The sequence below is a fragment of the Leopardus geoffroyi genome, chromosome X, assembly GCF_018350155.1.
Source record: "Leopardus geoffroyi isolate Oge1 chromosome X, O.geoffroyi_Oge1_pat1.0, whole genome shotgun sequence".
NCBI lineage: Eukaryota > Metazoa > Chordata > Mammalia > Carnivora > Felidae > Leopardus > Leopardus geoffroyi.
Window position 1 is genome coordinate 47,366,979 of NC_059343.1, and position 22,248 is coordinate 47,389,226.

The following is a 22,248-nucleotide window of genomic DNA, read 5'->3' on the forward strand; positions in this document are numbered from 1 at the left end:
AAAAAAATTTAAAATAGAAGATATATAATGCAAAAAGAAATCCTGGAATTAAAACTCCAGATGATCACTGAATGTTGTATGTAATAAGTGAGGAATCAGTAAATTCTACACCTGAAACTAATTTACACTGTATGTTAGCTGGAATTTAAATAAAAATGTGAGACTACAAAAATTTTAATTTAATTTAAAAAATTCTAACAAAAAAAAGGAAGAATAAAAGCAATTTTTGTCTTCTGCAAGAGGGAGCAGGAGAGGAAGGAGTGGCAGAACTATTTTAAGTTTTGATTTTAACAGAGAAATAATCAAGTATCCTCGTTAAAAATTTAGGTATGATTTCCATTTCAAGATGATTGACAACATATTAAATTAAATTAAATTAAATCCCTTCTCTTCCTAAATTCCACCAAAATGGCAAAAGAAATATATAAACAAATCCATAATAGCATTGGAAATAAGAGGAGGGTTCAAACCAAAGATTTTTTAAAAGATAAAATACATACATTGATAGACTATATTTTTATGAAACTCAAGAGAGTAGGAAAAAAAGGAAAAATAGTAGAAGAAATATTAACTTGATAAACATGAAAGAGTATCATTAGAGAGGTTTCTTTTGTTTAGCAAAAATAAACTACTGGGACTTCCTGAATATAAAAAGCTTCTTCACAGCAAAGGAAACAATCAACACAACTAAAAGGCAACCTACAGAATGGGAGAAGAAGTCTGCAAATGACATATCTGAGAAAGGGTTACTATCCGAAAAATATAAATAATGTATACAACTTAACACCCCTCAAAAACAAATAATCCAGTTAAGAAAATGGGCAGAAGATATGAATAGGCATTCTTCTGAAGAAGACATACAGATGGCTAACAGACACATGAATAGATGCTCAACATCACTGATCATCAGGGAAATACAAAACTAATGATATATAACCTCACACCTGTCAGAATGGCTAACATCAACACAGGAAACAACAGGTGCTGGCAAGGATGTGGAGAAAGGGGAACCTCCTTATACTGTTGGTGGAAACGCAAACTGGTACAGGCACTCTGGAAAACAGTGTAGAGGTTCTTCAAAAAGTTAAAAATAGAACTACCCTATGATCCAGCAATTGCACTACTAGGTATTTACACAAAAAATACAAAAATACTAATTCAAAGGGATACATGCACCCCGATGTTTATAGTAGCATTATCTATAGTAGTCAAATTATGGAAACAGCCCAAGTGTCCATCAACTGATGAATGGATAAAGAAGATGTGTCTTTGCATCCTTGCAAAGACAAGGATGGACCTAAAGAGTATTATGCTAAGTGAAATAAGTCAGTCAGAGAAAGACAAACACCATATGATTTCACTCATATGTGGAAGTTAAAAACAAATGAACAAATGGGAAAAGAAAGAGAGAGGCAAACCAAGAAACAGACTCCTAACCATAGAGAACAAACAGAGCAGAGAGAGAAGGAGACAAGAGGATCTCAAGTGGGCTCTATACTGACAGCAGAGGGCCTGATTCAGGGCTCGAACTCAGAACTGTGAGATCATGATCTGAACCAAAGTTGGATGCTTAACCAACTGAGACACCCAGGCGCCCCCCACAAGTTCTTTATAGATTCTGCATACAAGTCCTTTATCACATATGTGATTTGAAAATACTCTCTGCCACTCTCTGGATTACCTTCTCATTCTCTTAATAGTGTCTTTCATAAGAGCAAAATATTTTAATTTTGTTGAAGTCCAATTTATTGATTTTTCTACTTTCATGGATCATGTGTTCATTGTTACATCCAAGAACTCTTTGCCTATATTTGAAATGTTTCACACTAAAATGTTGGGATAATTTTGTTGACAAAGTTGTACATCATGTTCTCTTCTACTTCTTTGACTCTTTTCCAGAGCATGTCACTTCTTCTCGCATGTATTTTTGCACTCTTTATTTTTCTTCATCAGGCTCATTAATCATTTTTTCAGAAAGTCAAAATGAGTAAAATTTATTTATCATATTCTTATGTTTGCAAGTTTTTATTAATTTCAGTTATCTTTATTAATTCCCTCTTCTTTTATTTTGCTTTTCCTTTGCTATTATTTCCCTAATGTCTCAAGAGTACTACATCCCTTCTAGTTATTATTCGTTAATAATGAAGACATTTTAGGTGATAAATTTTCTTCTGGGAATAGCTTTTGCAATTATCCACAAGTTTCACCGTAACGTCCTCTATTTTATAGCTTTTTAGGTAGTTTATAATTTCAGTCTTGATTTTCTCCTCAATCCAAAATTTGTCTAGAAATGTGATTTCTGATTTCCAATTAAGAATCTTTTAGTTATTTGTTTCATTATTTCTAATTTTACTGAGTAATGCAGAATATAAAACATATTTTCTTTAACTTAATATTTTCTATGGGCCACATATTTGACCAACTTTTTTAGAGGCTTCAGACTGTATTAATGTATATTCTCTCTTTGAAGGATATAAAGTACTATATATCCATCAAATGAAGTCTGTGGATTATACTATCTAGCTCCTCTATATTTATTCACTTTTTGTCTACTCGATCTGTCCTATTTTGAAATAATAGGACCTGGAATTTCCTACTATAACCATATGTTTACCCATTTTCCTTGAATCTATTACAGATTCTTAGTTTAAATTACTAGCCAAATTATTTTTGGTGCCTACAGGTCTTTGATATATCTTCTTAAACTGTGAAGTAAATAATTTCATAAAATCCTGTTCAATGTTTTAACTTTACTTTCTTCCTTCTGTGATACATTAATATTGCCACTCCTCTTTTCTCTTTCTTGTGCATATGTTTATCTTAACCTTTCTTTATCACTGTTTCAAGTATATTTTTAGCAAACAACACATGTGGGTTTTGTCTTTTAACCCCATCTGGGAGGCTGAGTCCACAGACTTCATTTGATGGATATATAGTACTTTTTGATTTTGATAGGGACTGCATTGTATTTGCCAATCTCCTTTGGCATTGACACTTAACGATATTAAGCCTTCTAGCCATTAAATTCCATTTATTTATGTCTTCTTTAAATTTAGCAATGTTTTGGGGCACCTGGCTGGCTCAGTCGGTTAAGTGTCCGACTTCAGCTCAGGTCATGATGTCATGGTTCGTGAGTTCCAGCCCTGGGTCAGGCTCTGTGCTGCCAGCTCAGAGCCTGGAGCCTGCTTCAAATCCTGTGTCTCCCTCTCTCTCTTCCCCTCCCTCACTCATGCTCTCTTTCTGTCTCTCAAAAATAAATAAAAACATTAAAAAAAATTAAAAAATAAATTTAGCAATGTTTTGTAGTTTTCAGTGTTACAAGTCTTTCACCCCTTTAATTAAATTTCTTCCTACATATGTTGTTCTTTTTGATGCTATTACAAATGGAATTGTTTTCTTAATTTCCTTTTTGGGTTATTAACTTCAGTACAGAAACACAACTGATTTTTGAGTGTTGGTTTTGTATCCTACAACTTTGCTGAATTAGTTTATTAGTGTTTGATTTTCAGTGCTATGAAAAAGAAGCTAACAAGTTGTAAAAATGAAAAAAATGTGATCTAAGTCAATAGGAATAAAGGAAACAAAAAGTAAAATATATAAAGAACTTAAAATAAAATGGAAGTAGTAAAATTAAGTATATCATGTGCTAAATCAAATATGTTCATAATGCATGATATACAATGCAGTCCCTATCAAAATCCCAATGACATTATCTGCATAAATTTTAAAAAATCCTAAAATTCATGTGGAATCTCAAAGACCTCAAATTCCCAAAATAATCCTGAAAAAGAACAAAGTTGGAGTTCCTGATTTAAAAAACTTACTATAAAACTACAGTAATCAAAACTGTGATACTGGCATAAAGGCAGACAAAAAGATCAATGAGACTACAGGGCCAGGAATAATCCCTTGCATATATGGTCAAATAAATGATTTTCAACAATGATGCCAAGATCAATCAATGGGAAAAGGACAGTCTCTTCAACAAATGGTTGGGCAAACTGGGTATCCACATGCAAAAAACGTAAAGTTGGACTCTTAGCTTACACCATATACAAAAATTAACTCAAAATGTATCAAAGACCTAAACATAAGAGCTAAAAATTAAAAAAAAAAAAACTTCTAGAAGAAAAAATAGAGGAAAGCTTCATGATATTGGGTGCAACAATAAATTTTTGGATATGACACCAAAAGGATAGAGATAAGAAAAATTAGATAAATTGGACTTAGTCAAAATTTAAAACTTTTGTACATCAAAGTACTATTAAAAGAATGAAAAGACAATCCACAGTATAGGAGAAAACATTTGCAATTCATATATCTGATGAGGGATTAATATTCAGATCATATAAAGAACTCTGACAACTCAACAACCATAAACACAACAACCAAAAAAACAAACAACCCAATTTAAAAATTGGTAAAGGACTTGAATAGTTATTTCTCCAAAGAATGAAATATAAATTGATAGTAAGCACTTGAAAAGAGGCTCAATGTCACTAGTCACTAGGGAAATGGAAATCAAAACCAGAATGAGATAGCACTTCACATCTATTAGGATGGCTATGTTTCATGTATTTATCTTGACAGAGAGAGAGAGAGAGAGAGGAGGGGCAGAGAAAAGGAGAGAATCCCTAGCAGGCTCTGCGCTGTCAGCACTGAGACCAACATGATGCTATTTTAAAAAAACAAACCAAACAAAACAAAAAACAGAAAATAACAAAGAGTTGGCAAAGATGTAGAAAAACTGGAACCCTTGTACGTTGCTAGCAGGAATGTAAAATGCTACAGCCACTGTGAAAATAGTATGGCAGTTTCTGAAAAATTAAACATAGAATTACCATATGATCCAGCAAATCCACTTCTAGATATATACCAAAAAGAATTAAAAGCAGGGACTTAAACAGATATTTACACACTAATGTTTATGACAGCATTATTCATCATAGTCAGAAGAAACAACAGAAATGTACATCAATGGATAAACGGATAAAACAAATGTGGTATATACATACAATGGAATGTATGCCTTAAATGCCTTAAAAAGGAATAAAACTTTAATACATGCTACAACATGGATGAAACTTGAAAAGGTTATGCTAAGTGGAATAACCCAGACACAAAAAGGCAAATATTGTAGGATTCTACTTTTACAAGGTACCTAGAATAGGCAAATTCATAGAGACAGAAAGTACAATAGTGGTTACCAGGGGCTAGGAGAGTGGGGAAAGGGGAATTATTGATTAATGGGTATAGAGCTTCAGTTTGGGACGTTTAAAAGTTCTGGAGATGGGAGGTGGTAGTGGTTGTAAAACAATGTGAATATACTTAATGCCACTGAATTGTGCACTTAAAATGGGTAAAATGGTAAATTTTAATGTTATGTACATTGTGCCACAACAAAAAAATATTTTAAAAAAGAGGTAAGGAATTAATATGTTATTTGTCTTTCTCTATCTGACTTATCTCACTTAGCATAATGCCTTCCAGATCCATCCATGTTGTCACAAAGGCAGGATTTCCTGCTTTCTTGTGGCTAAATAATATTCCATTGTATATATCTAAATAATATTCCATTGTGTGTATATATGCATCACATCTTCTTTATGCATTCATCTGCTGACAGACACTTAAGATGTTTCCATATCTTGGCTATTATGAACAATGCTGCAATGAAAATGGGTGTGTAGATATCTGAGACACAAACAGTGTGTCATATCACTTATATGTGGAATCTAAAAAATGAATTTGTAAAAACAGAGTAGAATAGCAGTTACCAGGGGGTGGGTGGTACAGAGGGAATTTGGGATATGTTGTCTAAGGATATAAATGTACAACTAGTAAATAAGTAAGTTGTGAAGATCTAATATACGATATTGTGATTATAGCCAACAATATTATAAATTTCAAAGTTGCTAACAGACTAAATCTTAACTGCTTTCAACACAAAAAAGAAATGATAAATATGTGACATGACAAAAAGTGTTAGCTAATGCTACTGTAGCAATCACATTGCAATATATAAATGTATCAAGCCAACACACTATACACTTTAAACTTATGCAATGTTATATAAAGAAAATGCTAAAAGAGTTACGGAACTCAAAGAACAAGAACAAAAGATACTACACTTAGAAGAGACCTGGAAGGAGCACCTGGGTGGCTCAGTCAGTTAAGCGTCTGACTTCAGCTCAGGTCATGATCTCAAAGTTCATGAGTTCAAGCCCCACCCCCATTGGGTTCCATGCTGCAGCTCAGAGCCTGGAGCCTGCTTCAGATTCTGGGTCTCCCTCTCTCTCTGCCCCTCCCCTGCTTGCACACTCTTTCTCTCTCTCTCAAAAATAAACATTTTAAAAAAAGAAGACCTGGACATAAATGTTTATGCTTTTCTAACTTAAGATGACTAATTAAGTCCTAAATGTCCCTGTAATTAGCTGGAAGTCATCCACTTGTGATAGATCAGCAGATCTATTCCGAAGAATAATGAATAAAATTTGATGCCTTGATTAAATTAGTAGAATACAAGTCATTCATGTTCCAAACTAAACTACTCCATCTTATCCTCTGATCCTAGGAATCAAAAGTAGTCAGCATTAAGAGTAAAGAACTTTACAAAATTACAACTGCTGTCCCAGATGTATTGCTGGAGGTAAAGTCCACTGAAAAGGTATAGCCAAGATCTTCCAAGGTCCACTTATAATTCAGTGAGTGGAAAGTAAACCTGCCAAACTAGCACCAAAATCCAGAGAACAGCTTTCAGCTACTACAGTAATCTTCCTTTAAACACACACTGACACACACACACACAATGCTGTATTATGATAACCACTTTAATACGGTAACTTTCACACATCACCAACGAGAGTTCTTATACAAAAAAAAGAAATGATGAAACACAAAAGGCAAATCAGAAAAGCAGTGATAGTTAATGGAGTTGATACAGAAGTCAGGAAAATTATATAAAAATGATCCCTAAATCTTACTGTCTCTAGGTAAGGTGACCAAAAAAGTATCAAGTACCAATTTTTCAATATTATTAAATTATATAACTGGATATATTAGAAGTCAAATACATGGAGCACCTGGGTGGCTCAGCCGGTTAAGCGTCCAACTTCAGCTCAGGTCATGATCTCACAGTTTGTAAGTTTGAGCCCCGTGTTGGGGTCTGGGCTGACAGCTCAGAGCCTGGAGCCCGCTTCAGATTCTGTGTCTCCCTCTTTCTCTGCCCCTCCCCTGCTTGCTCTCTGTCTCTCTCTCAAAGATAAACATTAAAAAATAATAATAATAATAAAAGAAGTCAAATACAAATTTACCAAATTGACTTCAACTACTCCACACTACTTTAAAAAGAAATACTGTCTTGGGGGTGCCTGTGTGGCTCAGTCAGTTGAGTGTCCAGCTCTTCATTTCAGCTCAGGTCATGACATCACAGTTTCGTGGGTTCGAGCCCCGCCATCAGGCTCTGCAATGGCAGTGAAGAGCCTGCTTGGGACTCTCTCTCTCTCCATTTCTCTCTGCCCCTCTCCAATTTGTACTCTCTCTCAAAATAAACTTTAAAAAAATTTTTAAAAAAGAAATACTATCTTTTTGTGAATGTTAACTAAGCACTTACTTAATCTATCATAATATATGGAATGCTAACAACATATACAAAATATTTCCTGAGATAAGGCATAGTACCAACATGACTAACATGCATATGTATTTATTCAAGATAAGAAGCATTTCATTCTAAAGAAGACATACAGATGGCCAACAGACATGTGAAAAGATGTTCAACATCACTGATGGTCAGGGAAATTCAAATCAAAACTACAATGAGATATCACCTCCCACTTGTCAGAATGGCTAAAATCAACAACACAGTCAATAACAGGTGTTGGTGAGGATGTGCAGAAAGGAGAACTCTCTTGCACTGTTGGTGGGAATGCAAACTGCTGCAGCCACTGCAGAAAACAGTGTGGAGGTTCCTCAAAAAGTTAAAAATAGAACTACCCTACGACCCAGTAATTGCACTCCTAGGTATTTACCCAAAGGATACAAATATACTAATTCAAAGGGTTACATGCACCCTGATGTGTACAGTGGCATTATCTACAGTAGCCAAGTTATGGAAACAGCCCAAGTGTCCATCAACTAATGGATATGTATACACACACACACACACACATATATATACATGGCATCTTCTTTATCCATTCGTCAATGTGGGCTGTACACACACACACACACACACACACTACATATAATGGAATATAACTCAGCCATTAAAAAGAATGGTATTTTGCCATTTGCAATGACATGGATGGAGCTAGAGAGTATAATGCTAAGTGAAATAAGTCAGCCAGCGAAAGACAAATACTATATGATTTCACTCATATGTGGAATTTAAGATACAAAACAAACGAGCAAAGGGAAAAGAAGAGAGAGAAAGGCAAATCAAGAAACAGACTCCTGACTATGGAGAACTGATAGCTACCAGAGGGAAGGTATGTGGGGAATGGCTGAAGTAGATGATGGGAATTAAGGAGTGCACTTATGATGAGCACCAGATGTTGTATGGAATTGATGAATCACTATACTGTACACCTGAAACTAATATTACACTGTATGTTAACTGATTTTTCTTTTTTTTTTTTTTTTTTTTTCAACGTTTATTTATTTTTGGGACAGAGAGAGACAGAGCATGAACGGGGGAGGGGCAGAGAGAGAGGGAGACACAGAATCGGAAACAGGCTCCAGGCCCTGAGCCATCAGCCCAGAGCCCGACGCGGGGCTCGAACTCACGGACCATGAGATCGTGACCTGGCTGAAGTCGGACGCCTAACCGACTGCGCCACCCAGGCGCCCCATGATTTTTCTTTTTCTTTTCTTTTTTTTATTTGAGAGAGAGAGCATGCATGAGCAGGGAAGCAGGGGGGCATCGAGAGAGAGAGAGAGAGAGAGAGAGAGAGAGAGAGAATCTCAAACAGGCTCCATGCTGTGTGGGGCTCTATTCCAACAACCATAAGATCATGACCTGAGCCGAAACCAAGAGTCGAATGTTTAACCAACTGAGCCACACAGGCGCCCTTCTTTGTTTTACTTAAACTTTAGTTAGTTAACATACAGTGCAATACTGGTTTTTCTTCTTCTTTTTGTATGTTAACTAACTGGAATTTAAATAAAAACTATTAAAAAATAAAAACAACAAAACAAAGAAGTATTTCATTTCCAAAAGGTCAACTATGGCCTTATCAGCTATGTCTCTTAATGCAAACATCAACAATGAACTACATAACCAGGTCAGAGGCTATGTGGCTCTGTTTCTGCAAATGTGAAGGAAGAAATCATCAACAATGTTATAAAAGCTGTATTATAACTTGTTCAAGTATTATAACAAGTTCAATGAAGGCTTCAAAATGGTATTTAACTTACAAAGCAGTCTATCAATAAATATTCTGGATAAATATGAGGTCGCTCAGTATTTTATCACTATCATTTACTGAACACTCAAACACGTACCACATGTTTTATAATAATTATCTCTGATCCTCAACATTTTTTTTCTCAAGCTGAGCAGTAGATACCCAGTTTCCATCATGTTATTCTTTATCGTCCTTTGCATATCAGAAATATTAATTCTAATTCTTTTTTGAAAAGTAAAAAGCTAAGTTTCCAAACTGTTAAGTTGTTTATCTTGCCCAAGGTACCCAACTGGCACAGGCAACAATGGAACCCAGGTCTGCCATATTCTGAATCCTGAGCACTTTCTAGTTCATTGCTTTGCCTCTCATCAACAGTATTCACAGCAATGATTGCAGATACCTCATTCACAAACCACTTTCCTTGGAGAGATGGTATAGAGTCTCAGAACTAAAAGATAACAATAATCTGTAAATGGTAACATCAAAGTACTAATAAAAAAATCAGCATGTAACAGAGTCTGGCCATTAATTAGCATGTTAAAGCTCTTAGCAACAGTATCAATTCCTTTAAAATAGTGCTCATCCATGGTAGTCAAGATAGCGCATGGGAAGGTGAATGAACCAAATACAGAACCAGGTTCACTTGTCTACCAGTACTGTTGAACAAAGAGGATGTCCTCATTCAGACAGGACCTGAGCATACAGTTCATTTACTTGGTCTATGGTCGTGGCAGAAGAACACACACAGGAACATCTAGTTCCTTTGTTCTGACTCTATTCTTGCCAAGCCACTTTCTCATTATAATTTAGTGTCCCCTGTATCTAGCCCACAGACCAGACAGAACATTTGACCTACCAACTGTATTCTTCATTCTAAATTAATAAACTTGTGTCCTAGATTTAGGCTTTTGAATTAGTGCAAGTTAGTCTCCCCAACATGTCTAACCATCTCTGGACACAGACAAAAGACGAGGGCCAGACACTGAACCAAGGCAACCCAGCCATTAAACTGTTCCTCAGAGGCCCCAAGCCAGGGTGTGTCCTTAAATGACACTATTAAGTATCCATTGAGCCTTAGTACTTTAATTTGAAGAACCTTAAACAGGGTCCATTTAAGAAATTGTTCTAAAATGATTAAAACAAAAGATGAAAGGGAAATTCTTAAATCATCTATATAAATGTTTCTTATATACCACTGATGAATACAAATCCCTGCTCTACCCCTTTGGGCAAGTTACTGAATGTATCTAAACCTCAGTTCTACCATCTGAAAACTAATCATCTCTATCGCATAGAACTATTGCAAAGACTAAATAAAATATTCAAATTAAGTACCTATCCAGGTACTTATACAGTGCACAATTAACATTAATTTTTAAAAATGGAAAGTGTATGATGTCATTATTAATAATTTAAAATATACTAAAGCTCCTCAATGACAAATTCCCCAATTGTTGGGCTTTTAGAAACTTAACGGTCATACTTAGGAAGAAACCACATAAAACTAAGAGTTAATTCCAATTAATAACTGTGGAAGGAATGTGGCAAGTAGAAAATCACCATTAGAATACCACAGTAATACTTATTACAGGCAAGATATACACCAATTGTTGCCAAAACAATTGGACAAAGTTTAAGGAGAAACAGATACTTGCATAGTCTCAAAGTATCTCCTCCCAAGGTATGTATTAATCTACAAAGGGAAATTTATTAATTTTACAGTACAGAAAATCTATTAGAAACCACCTTAACCAAGTGATCAGGTTATCATTACCAGTAATCCACACCAACATCATGTACCCTCTGCTATGATGCACTGAGAAGGTTGTATCACCTCTCTGGTATTCTTCTCAAAATTCATAACCTAAATCTAATAATGAGAAAACATGACAAACCCCAATGAAGAGACATTCTATAAAAAAACTGAGCCATACTCTAAAAGTTCAAGATCAGGGGCACCTGGGTGGCTCAGCAGGTTAAGCGACTGACTCTTAACTTCAGCTCAGGTCATGATCTCACAATTAGTTCAAGCCCCATGTTGGGCTCTGTGCTCACATTGTGAAGCCTGCTTCAGATCCTCTATCTCCCTCTTTCTGGCCCTTTCTCTCTCTCTCAAAAATAAATAAACATTAAAAATTTTTTTAAGTTTAAGATCATAAAAAACATGACTGAAGAACTGTCACAGACTGGAAGAGATTAAGAGGATGTAGCAACTAAATGCAATGTGGGACCCTAAATCGATCACCACATTGATAAAGCACATCAGTGGGAAAACTGGCAAAATCCAAATAAATTCTGTACTTCAGTCAATAGTACTATACTAATTTTAATTTCTTAAGTTTTGATCAATTTTCTCTGGTTAAGATATTAACATAAGGGGAAAGTGAGTGAAGGGCATACAGGAACTTTCTATGCTATCTTTCAAATTCTTCAGTTAGTAGCAAATTATCTCAAAAAAAAAGTTAAAAAAAGAAAACTAAGTAGTAAAAGAATGGTATCCCTGTTGCCCGATACTCCCAACCCTACCATTTCCTTCAAACAAACCTATATTTAACAGACCTTTGATCTTTTCACTAATTCCAATTTCCAAGATTTCTTATTACTGAGTATAAATTCCATCTACTGTAAGTTTTATGAAAATAGGGCCTGTGTCTGCTTTTTCTCCCCAGTATGACCCTAGCACTTAGCACAGTTCTGACACATTGTAGAACTGAATATTTGTTGAATGAACAAATGAATGAATGGCAGCTGTGTGTATTGTATTCATTTCTTATTTTGGTTTTAATAAATTGCCACAAATTTAGTGGTTTAAAACAACACAAATTTATTACCTTCCACTTACGGAGATCAGATGTCCAAAATGAGTCTCACTGGACTGAAATCAAGGTAATTGGCAAGGTTGTGTTCCTTCTGCATGCTCTAAGGAAGAATGTTTCCTTGTCTTTTCTAGCTTTTAAAGGTTGCCCACATTCCTTGGTTCATTGCCCACTGCCATCAATCGCCTCACTCCAACCTCTGCTTCCATTGTCAGAGCTCCTTTGGATTATGACAATCCTTCCCCTCTAAGGATCTTTGTGATTACCTTTGGCCCACCCAGATAATGTAGGATGATCTACCCACCACAAAATCTTTAATTGCATCTATAAACTCCTGTTTGCAATTTAAGGTAAAATATTCATAAATTCCAGGGATTAGGACATGGACATCTTTGTAGTGTAATTATTCAGACTACTAGATGTATCAATTTATTTTATCTATCAAACAGATAGTTAGCTCAAAACTAACTCTGAACTAACTGGGAAAATAAATGTTATTTCCCAAACCAAGTCTGTCTCCTACTCTCACACTTTGTCATTTTATGAAAATACCTGCCTTTGGTTTATACTTGATAAAGTTACATGACTAGTTTTTAAACAGAAAGACAAGCACATATATATTTAAGCAACAAGCTTTATCCTTCCTCTCTTCAATGTAATCTTCTTTATCCATGAGAATATTACACTTTGAGAGCTAGGTCAGAAGAGAGTGAGGGAATCAAACTGAGTAACACTATTTTGGGTATGTTATATATGTAATGGAGCATTTTTGTGTGTGGCTCAAACAGAATCTGGAAACATTTCCAAGAGAGCCAAAACAAAATATTTTGAGAGCAAAAGTATCCCAGAGTGAATACTTTGGGACTACAATATTTATTCAAAAATAGAAATTATAGCATTTATTTTTTTATTCTTTATTTTTTTTGGAAGTTCAGCTGTTTTCATATTATTATCTAATTCTAATTTTACAATTAAATGTAGGGCTGGTATTGAAAAATACACTTTTCCCCAAAGTGCTTTTAGATGATAAATGAAAATAAAATGGAAACAAGTTTCCCCACAATTTTGATGGGTGTAGAAATATGGATTTTTAAACTACTACTTCCATTGCACTGCTCTGAATACATTCACTACTATAATGAAAGAGCATTAGAATGCTCACTCAACAGGTCAACTTGCTACAGTCAACTGTGTCTTTTTAAAAAAATCTATCTTAAACCAATTTGACAACAAATTTCATATTTAAAAAAATCTTTCTTTTCAGTGCCATTTTTGGTTCAGCTCAGAGACTATAGGTACACTTGTTAGTGCTCTATTTGTTAGATGCTACTTAAAAGAGGCCCATTAGGAGATAGAGAGTATAATGCTAAGTGAAATAACTCCGAGAAAGACAAATACTATATGATTTCACTCATAGTGTCAGATTTAAGAAAACAAAACAAACAAGCAAAGGGAAAAAAAGAAGAGAGTGGTGAGAGGAAAATCAAGAAACAGACACTAACTATACAAAACAAACTGATGGTTATTACCAGATGGGAGGTGGGTAGGGGGATGAGTTAAATAGATGAGAGGGATTTAGGAGTGCACTTGTCCTGATGAGCACTGGGTGATGTATGGAATTATATACCTGAAACTAACATAACACTGTATGTTAACCATATTGGGATTAAAATTTAAAATTTTTTAGGTTAAAATAGAAAAGGAGGCCCATTTAATTACCCTGAGAAGCACACAATCACATATGTGACCCTACAGTGAAGCTTATTACAAGAATAGTCAAATACATTTTAGAAAGTCAAATAAAAAAATGTCCCTCCATTTGGAAAATAGCCCCATTATGTGCAAACTCAGTTCCATCAATAAAACAAATGACAAATACACTAGTGGACGTGTTTTTCCAAATTATAGTAAAGCAAAAGCTGGTTATGTTTCCACGTGTAAAAGGGGAGTGCTGTTGATTCTCAAGTTGTTAGAAGAGGAAAATACTACAAATTCTTGTGACTGACTCCTAAGAGTAACTAAACAGGCCTTTCAGTAACATCTGACCAGGTCTTTCAACATCATGAACTAAAATAAACAGTCTTCCCAACAGCACTTACGACTGATAACCTCACTCACAGTAAATTACCAATTTATCAGAATTTACCAAGTTCTTTACAAAGAACAATAGGTCAGCCTTTCCACTGATGTATAAATCAAGTTACCAAAACCATAAACTATGACAAACTGTTAAAATGCAGATGTTTATGGCCAAATCCTAAATCTGACCTATGTCTTCAAAGGGTTTGTTTATTTTTAACATCCTCAAAGTCAAATATCAGCAGTAAAATCTATCTTTTCTGGTTCTTTGCACTGCCATAAGGTCAATGTATTCTAAACAAATGGATTTGGTGCTTTTAGCAACTGTTACATAAGGCTCAAATATCCACAGTGGGGGGAAATGCCATCAAGAGAAAAAGGTATAAAAAGATTTTGTTAAGCTGTGATTTTCAAATCAAACATGCAAAAAATTAAACAAACAAAAAAAGAACTGCCTAATTTCAGGGAAGAAGATTTAAGCAACAGGTGGTATGAATGCAATAAAATATAAATATTTTAATGATGTTAGCAAAAAATACATATCAAATTGATAACAAAAGTATGGAAATACTTTATATACTACACACACACATATAATATAAACAAAGGTTGGAAAAGAATTTGGAATACTTTAAACACTTAAACTATTCAATGAGGTGTTTTTCTACAAAATTGTTTAATTATAATATAAAGAAAACTGGAAAAAAATGAGAAATTCTACATTAAAAACTGCATAGTACTCATAAGTTAGTTTTTCTTAATTCCAAATAAGCAGAAAATGAAGTGATGTCTAAAAACTGTACCAATTAAGTCCACTAATTCTGACATTCCTTTCGGAATACAAAATTGCAATTGTTCTTGGTGTAAATTAAAATGTATTTTAGGGGCGCTTGGGTAGCTCAGTTAGTTAATCATCTGACTTTGTTTGGCTCAGGTCATGATCTTGCAGTTTGTGGGTTCAAGCCCCGCGTTGGGCTCTCTGCTATCAACACAGAGCCTGCTTTAGATCCTCTGTCCCTGCCTCTCTCTGCCCCTCCCCCAACTCACATACACATGTGCACACATGCTTTCTCTCTCTCTCTCTCTCTCTCTCTCAAAAATAATCATTAAAAAATGTATTTTATATATTTACATTTGCTCCACAGGAGAGATTCCCAAATCTGGCTATGTATCCAATCAACTGGGGAACTTTCAAAAAATAAGTCTCACGGGCCCATCTCTTAGAGATTCTGATTTGGGAAGTCTGCAGCAAATATCAGGAATCAGTATGTATGATACAATACAAAGCTCAAGTTGGTGTATTAAAGGAATTCCTCCTCTGATTCAGCTAGCTCTTGGAATGGTCCCTTATTTCAGTGCTTTTCAAACACTACTATACATACCAATCACCTTGCAGATGCCACTAAGAAGCAGATTCTGATTCAGTAGGTCTGAGACCTAGGAACCTGCAGTCCGAACAAACTCCCAGATGATGTCCACGCTGCTGCTCCAGGGACCACGTTTTGAGTAGTAAGACCTTATGGACTCTCTTAGTCTTTCCACAGGTGAATGATAGAAGGCACTCCCCTAAGCAGTCCCTGTCACTAGAGTATTTTAAGTTTTACCTAAACATCCTTTAACATAGCTAGAGTATACAATTTGCAAAATACTTAACATATCTTTACTATGTATTCTACTAACAAGTGAATGGAAATTATTTCCTCCATTTACAGAGTATCACTCAAAGATCAATGTTACCAATGTCACAATGCAGAAATGAAATTAAAATGTACATATTTTCATTATATATACAAGTATGTTGATCACAACTGTGGTTATAATAGTGAAAAACTGGAGAAAATTCTAGAGGTCCAACAACAGATGACTGATTAAATAACTTATAAAGGGTGACTATTAAAAATAATGATGTATGGGGCACCTGGGTGGCTCAGTCAGTTGAGCGTCCGACTCTTGATTTAGGCTCAGGTCATGATCTCATGGTTCGTGGGTTCAAGTCCCGCATCAGGCTCCACGCTGACAGCACTGGAACACACTTGGGATTCTCTCTTTGTCCCTCTCTCTCTGCCCATTCCCCCTATGCATGCGCATTCTTTCTCTGACAAATAAAACTTTTTAAAAAATAATGATGTAAACTCACAATTGCTGGTAATGAAAAGATGTTCATCATAAGTAAAAAGAAAAGGTTTTGTAAAACCTTAAAGATCCTACTGTTTGGGGAAAAACTAGTCATATATTATACATTTTTGCAAAAAATAAAAAAAAAAGAGTCCAGAAATATCTATACTAAAATGTGTAAAGCATCCTCAAAATACTGGAATTTCAGGTGATTTTGATATTTATTTTCTCATATTACTTAATATTTCCACTGTGTCACAGACCATATAAAATTCTGAAAGGGGTACAAGGGGGTGAGAAGAAACCCAAGCAAACCCACACATGCACCCACCTTTGAAGAACTACTAGAATGGCTTGACTGCTAGGTAACTTACACCCTAGAGTCAAGGGACTTCCTACATTCAAAACACTTTGTAAGCTTGTTAAAATTGAAGTCGTGCATCCCATCCCAGACTTACTGAATCTGAATCTCTGACACCATGCTCTGGAATCTGCATATGAAGCAAACACTAATTCTGACAGACAGTAAAGTTAGGAAATGGTAACCTACAGCAAATTCAGAATGGGTGAGATCACAACACATATGTACACGTCCACATGCACAGAAACCACTGGAATTTAAAAAACAAAAACCTGTACTTAGCAACTTGCTTTATTCAATCTTAATTTTAAGCATCTCATGTGAACACTGACATTTCCCATGGGCTGACTGAGGTCACAAAGGTTTTCCTTATATTTGAACTACATCTCTCTGAAACTATTCTTATTATAACCCCTTCTAGCACTTCATTAGTTGAAAGTACCTCACAAACATTTATTATGGAACCAAATATCTAGGTAATTCGACTATTCTGTTGTTCTCATTTCTCCTTTCTAAACACATTCCAGTTGACTAACCTCAGTAGGTTCTGGTTATTATTCCTTCCAGAGATCCTCTTTGAGGTAAATTTAAAGGTATTGAGCAAGTTTATATTAATAGAAGCCCTCAAAGAATCAAGCATAACATTGTTCTGAAAAACACCATATGAACCCCTAAAAATTTGTTGAAATAAAAAGAGAAAAGGTAGGAATTGCATTAAATATATCCCTGACATATCATACTCCTAAATATTTAGTATAACAATCAACTAACTTATAAGGCATACATTTACTAAAAGTTTTCAAAATGAGACCTCAAGAGTTTGGGGGAAATTTCCCAAGGTTAATAAATTAAGAACATTTTCCCAAAGAAGGCATTGATAGGCTTTTCCCCCCTTTAAAACAGAAGGGAAAACAAGAGAAGGGAAAAGACCAAGAGGAAAAAAGGCTTCCAGCAGCTCCTAAGAGGATCTAGGGAAAGAGCATCATTTCAGGGAGGTGGGGAACAAGCCTTTCAATTTTTTTTTAAATCCATGATACATATTAATCCTGGATCATTCAGAAGGCCAGGCCTGCTAAAACTGGAATTTATTAAAACCAAAAAGATTATATACCCACCTGCAGCTCACACCAAGCAACCTCAACCCACGTTTCAGTATCCAATCCTTTATACACTGTTTTAAATGCTCCTCTTCCCAGCTCAATGTCAAATTTCAGGAACCTGCCACTAGGAGAAGTAGCTACAGCCTTCATTTCTGCTTCTTCTTCCATTTCCTTTTCATTTTTCTCCTTCAAACAATCTTTTGAGGACTCTGAAGTTGCCTTTGAACACTGTTCATATTTAACTTCTTGTCCACCTCCCAGCACATTTGTAGGAAGCTTTTCTACTCTTGGAATATTTGTTGCAGTCTTCATTCTCTCATCTTTGGAGGAAGATTCAGCAACTTTATCATCTTCCATCCTCTCAACACTCTTTCGGAAGAACCTCTTCCTTTCTGTAGTTTCCCCAGTAGCAGAGAAAGTACTGTTTTTTTCTTTTAGTCTAGCTTCCACTGTCAAAGTTGCTGCAACCTGAGGAGCTCTGTCTTCCAATGAAACTCCATCAGGTTTCTCAGAATCTTCTGTGCTAGCTGGCTCTCCTGAATCAGTAGCCATTGTAATTGAGGTTAGCACTAAAATTTTTTCCTGTTCCACTCTTTAGTCCAGTTACATCTCAGGTATCAGGATTATCAGAAAGGACTTCCGCTTATGTGGTCATTATGTTTCCATAGCAACCTGAAGGGGGGGGAAGGATATTTTAAAATCACCCCACAAAGGAAATCATTAAGGAGAAAACAAGTCACCTGATTGTTTAATCCCTTTTTTCTTAATAAGAAGTTTGTTCTTTTTCTGTCCAATCTTAGCAACCAGCACACTCCAGGGACTGTGTCTTATCTTGTTTACCACTGTAGTCCTCAATGCCTAGCAGACTACTTGGCATATAGCTCAATAAGTCTTCATACTGCATGAATGTTGGTTAGGAACTTAGTTCTCAGCACCATCTATCAATCAATCATATTTAAAACAAGTATCCAAACCTTTAGCTACAAGGTAACACACAATAAGTAAAATAAGCACATAATTTCTCAGTAAGTGGTTTTTATCTAAAATTCTGAAATTAATCCAATAGTAGTATTTTTTATTGTGGTAAAATATGGTTAATATCAAATTTACCATTTAGCCATTTTTAAGTGTACAACTCAGTGGCATTAAGTACATTCACAACACTGTACAACCATTACCAGTATCTATTTCTAGAACTTTTTCATCATTGCAAACTGAAATTCTATATCCATTAAAACTGCTCATCCTCCCAGCCTCTGGTAATCTCTATTCTCCTTTATGTCCCTATGAACTTGCTTATTCTAGGTATTTCATATAAGTGGAATTATACAATATTTGTCCTTTTGTGTCTGGCTTATTTTACTTTGTATAATGTTTAAGGTTCATTCATGTTGTAGCATGTATCAGAACTCCATTCCTTTTTTTTTAGTGTTTATTTATTTTTAGAGAGAGAGAGAGTGAGACAGAGTGCAAGCAGGGAAGGAGCAGAGGAAGAGGGAGAGACAGAATTGGAAGCAGGCTCCAGGCTCCAAGCTGTCAGCACAGAGCCCGATGTGGGGCTCAAACTCACTAACTGTGAGATCATGACCCGAGCCAAAGTTGGCCGCTTAGCCGACTGAGCCACCCAGGCACCCAATAATTTCATCCCTTTTTAAGACTCAACAATATTCCGTTGTTTTTATATACCACATTTTGCTTCTCCATTTATCTGGCCAATGGATTGGGTTGTTCTACCTTTTGACTGTTGTCAATCATGCTGTTAAGAACATCTAACAGTAGGGGCGCCTGGGTGGCGCAGTCGGTTAAGCGTCCGACTTCAGCCAGGTCACGATCTTGCGGTCGGTGAGTTCGAGCCCCGCGTCGGGCTCTGGGCTGATGGCTCAGAGCCTGGAGCCTGTTTCTGATTCTGTGTCTCCCTCTCTCTCTGCCCCTCCCCCGTTCATGCTCTGTCTCTCTGTGTCCCAAAAATAAATAAACGTTGAAAAAAAAAAAAAAACATCTAACAGTAGTCCTGAAAAATGTAAATACTTGTTTATGAGCTTACATTCAGATATAAACAGAAAGAAACTGCTGTCAAATATTAACATGCTATACCAAAAAAATGGCATGAAAGACTTAAAAATATGCATCCTCTGAACCACTTATGGGAACTTGCCTTAGCAAATAGTCAAGAATCTGGGCAAAGGTTTAACATTCATTATAACACTTAAAATTTGGAAAAACTCTCCTAAACACAAGCCTAACAGAGGTTTAGTTAAATATCAAAATGAGATATGACACAGCATTAAAAACACTGTAGCTTTTAGTGAGATGAAAAACCATTCCGGGCGCCTGGGTGGCTCAGTCAACTAAGCGTGAACTCTTAATTTTGGCTCAGGTCATAACGTCACTGTCGTGAGACTGAGAGCTGTGTCGGTCTCCATGCTGGGCATAGAGCCTGCTTAAGATTCCCCCTCTGGCTCTTCCTCTGCCTCTCTTCTGCTCGCACGTGTGCATGCTCTCTCTCAAAAAAAATAAAATAAAAAAGACATTCTCTATATGTTATATGGTTAAATGAAAAAATATATACAACAAGCTTCCATACACACATACATAACTCTGGTGGAATAATGAATTTTCTTTCTGCTTTCTTGTATTTTCTAAAACTTTCCATAAGGAACATGTGGAAATATGTGGAACACATAAGGAAAAAAAGTGTTTCAAATGAATGGTCAAACCGCCAATAAGAAAATTCTTCCTGGGGCACCTGGGTGGCTCAGTCGGTTAAGTAAGTGTCTGATCTCGGGTCATGATCTCACGGTTCGTGAGTTCGGCCCCCCGCGTGGGGCTATGTGCTGAGCGTGGAGCCTGCTTGGAATTCTGTGTCTCCCTCTCTCTCTCTGCCCATGCCCCACTTGTGCTCTATCTCCCTCTGACTCTCAAAAATGAATAAACATTAAAAAAATAAAAAATAATAATAAAAGAAAATTCTTCTCTTCTCACCACAAACACGTATCACAAAGTTAAGCCTATATACCTATTACATTACGTGCCTTAGAAGGCACAATTTGTCAGGTCAAACCAAAAATACACAGAAATATCAAATGTGGAAAAACTGAAGAAAAACAAACCTGAACTAAAACAAAATGAGGAGAAACACCCTAAATTGTTCTACACGTTTAACACAATTCTTATCAAAATCCCAGATGGTTTCTTTGCAGAAATTAACCAGCTTATCGTAAAATTCACATAGAACTTCAAGGGACCCAGAATAGCCAAAACCAAAATAATCTTGAAAAAAGGACAAAGTTGGAGGACACACCCTTACCAATTTTAAAACCTACTACAAAGCTATAGTATTAAGACAGTGTGGTACTGGCATAAGGATAGATGTATAGATAAATGGAGTAAAAATAAACAGCAGAAAAAAATATATTCATAGTCAATTGATTTTCAACAAGGGTGCCAAGAAAATTCAAAAGAGAAAGAACAGTCTTTTCAACAAATGATGCTGGGACTACTAGATATCTACATGCAAAAACCAGAAGTCAGACAATCTAAGTAAGGTTTCCTGGAAAAGGTACCCAAACTGAGTCTTGAAGAGAGAAAATTAGCTGATCCAAGCAGAGGTAAGATCACAAGCAAAGTCAAGAAACAGTATGGAGTAAGTGCATATGAGTGGTACCATGAATAGTTTACTCACATATTAGAAGTGGGCAGATGAGAACAGAAAGGCAGACAGTCACCAAGGATTTCTATGCCATACAATGTAAAACACGGAGACCAGTTAGAGAGCTACTGCAATAATCCAGGAAAGAGATGCTGAGGTTTGAATGAAAACAGTGACAAGAGGAACAGATTCAAGATACATTAAGGAAATGCTAAATACAAGATTTACCATCTAAATGAACATGATTGTGAGGCAAAAGAAGAGTCTATAAAAACTCCCAGAAATTTGCCTGTCAGGTGACAGTACTAGGACATAACTGTTAATACCAGAGCTAAGGAGTGATCTGTGAGGTTACACTTCCAAATCAATATACTTTGAAAATCATCTAATAAAACTAGCATTACCTGCAAGTGAGAAAAAGTAATTAACAATGACTCAGGTAGAGATTTTTTTTCCTTAACTTATTCTGACATAATTTTAGACTTGGAAAAAAACCTGCAATCATATACAAAGAATCCAGTATACCCTTCACTCACATTCCCCAAATGTTAACATTTTAGGTGGGATATTCTTAAGTAATAATAATATTATTCACTTCACTTAACTTAAAGGTCACTTATCCAGAAACCTCAAGAGCAGAGATCCGTAAGTAAGATAAAAGGACTTCCAAACAGACAAAAATAGGCAAAATTAGATAATTTAAGTTAGAAAAGGCCTTCCA

The 22,248-nt window shown here is 35.7% G+C and overlaps 1 protein-coding gene across 5 annotated transcripts in view; it reads right to left on the reverse strand.

Annotated features, from left to right (window-relative positions):
• WNK3 (WNK lysine deficient protein kinase 3) overlaps nt 1-22,248 on the reverse strand; it is a 185,118-nt gene that overhangs the window by 142,186 nt on the left and 20,684 nt on the right. For all 5 annotated transcript variants that reach the window (XM_045470598.1, XM_045470599.1, XM_045470597.1 and 2 more), the window contains exon 2: nt 17,894-18,550. In XM_045470598.1, the coding sequence (XP_045326554.1) occupies nt 17,894-18,430 (537 nt within the window). In that variant the 5' untranslated portion in view covers nt 18,431-18,550. The remainder of the gene's footprint in view (nt 1-17,893; nt 18,551-22,248) is intronic.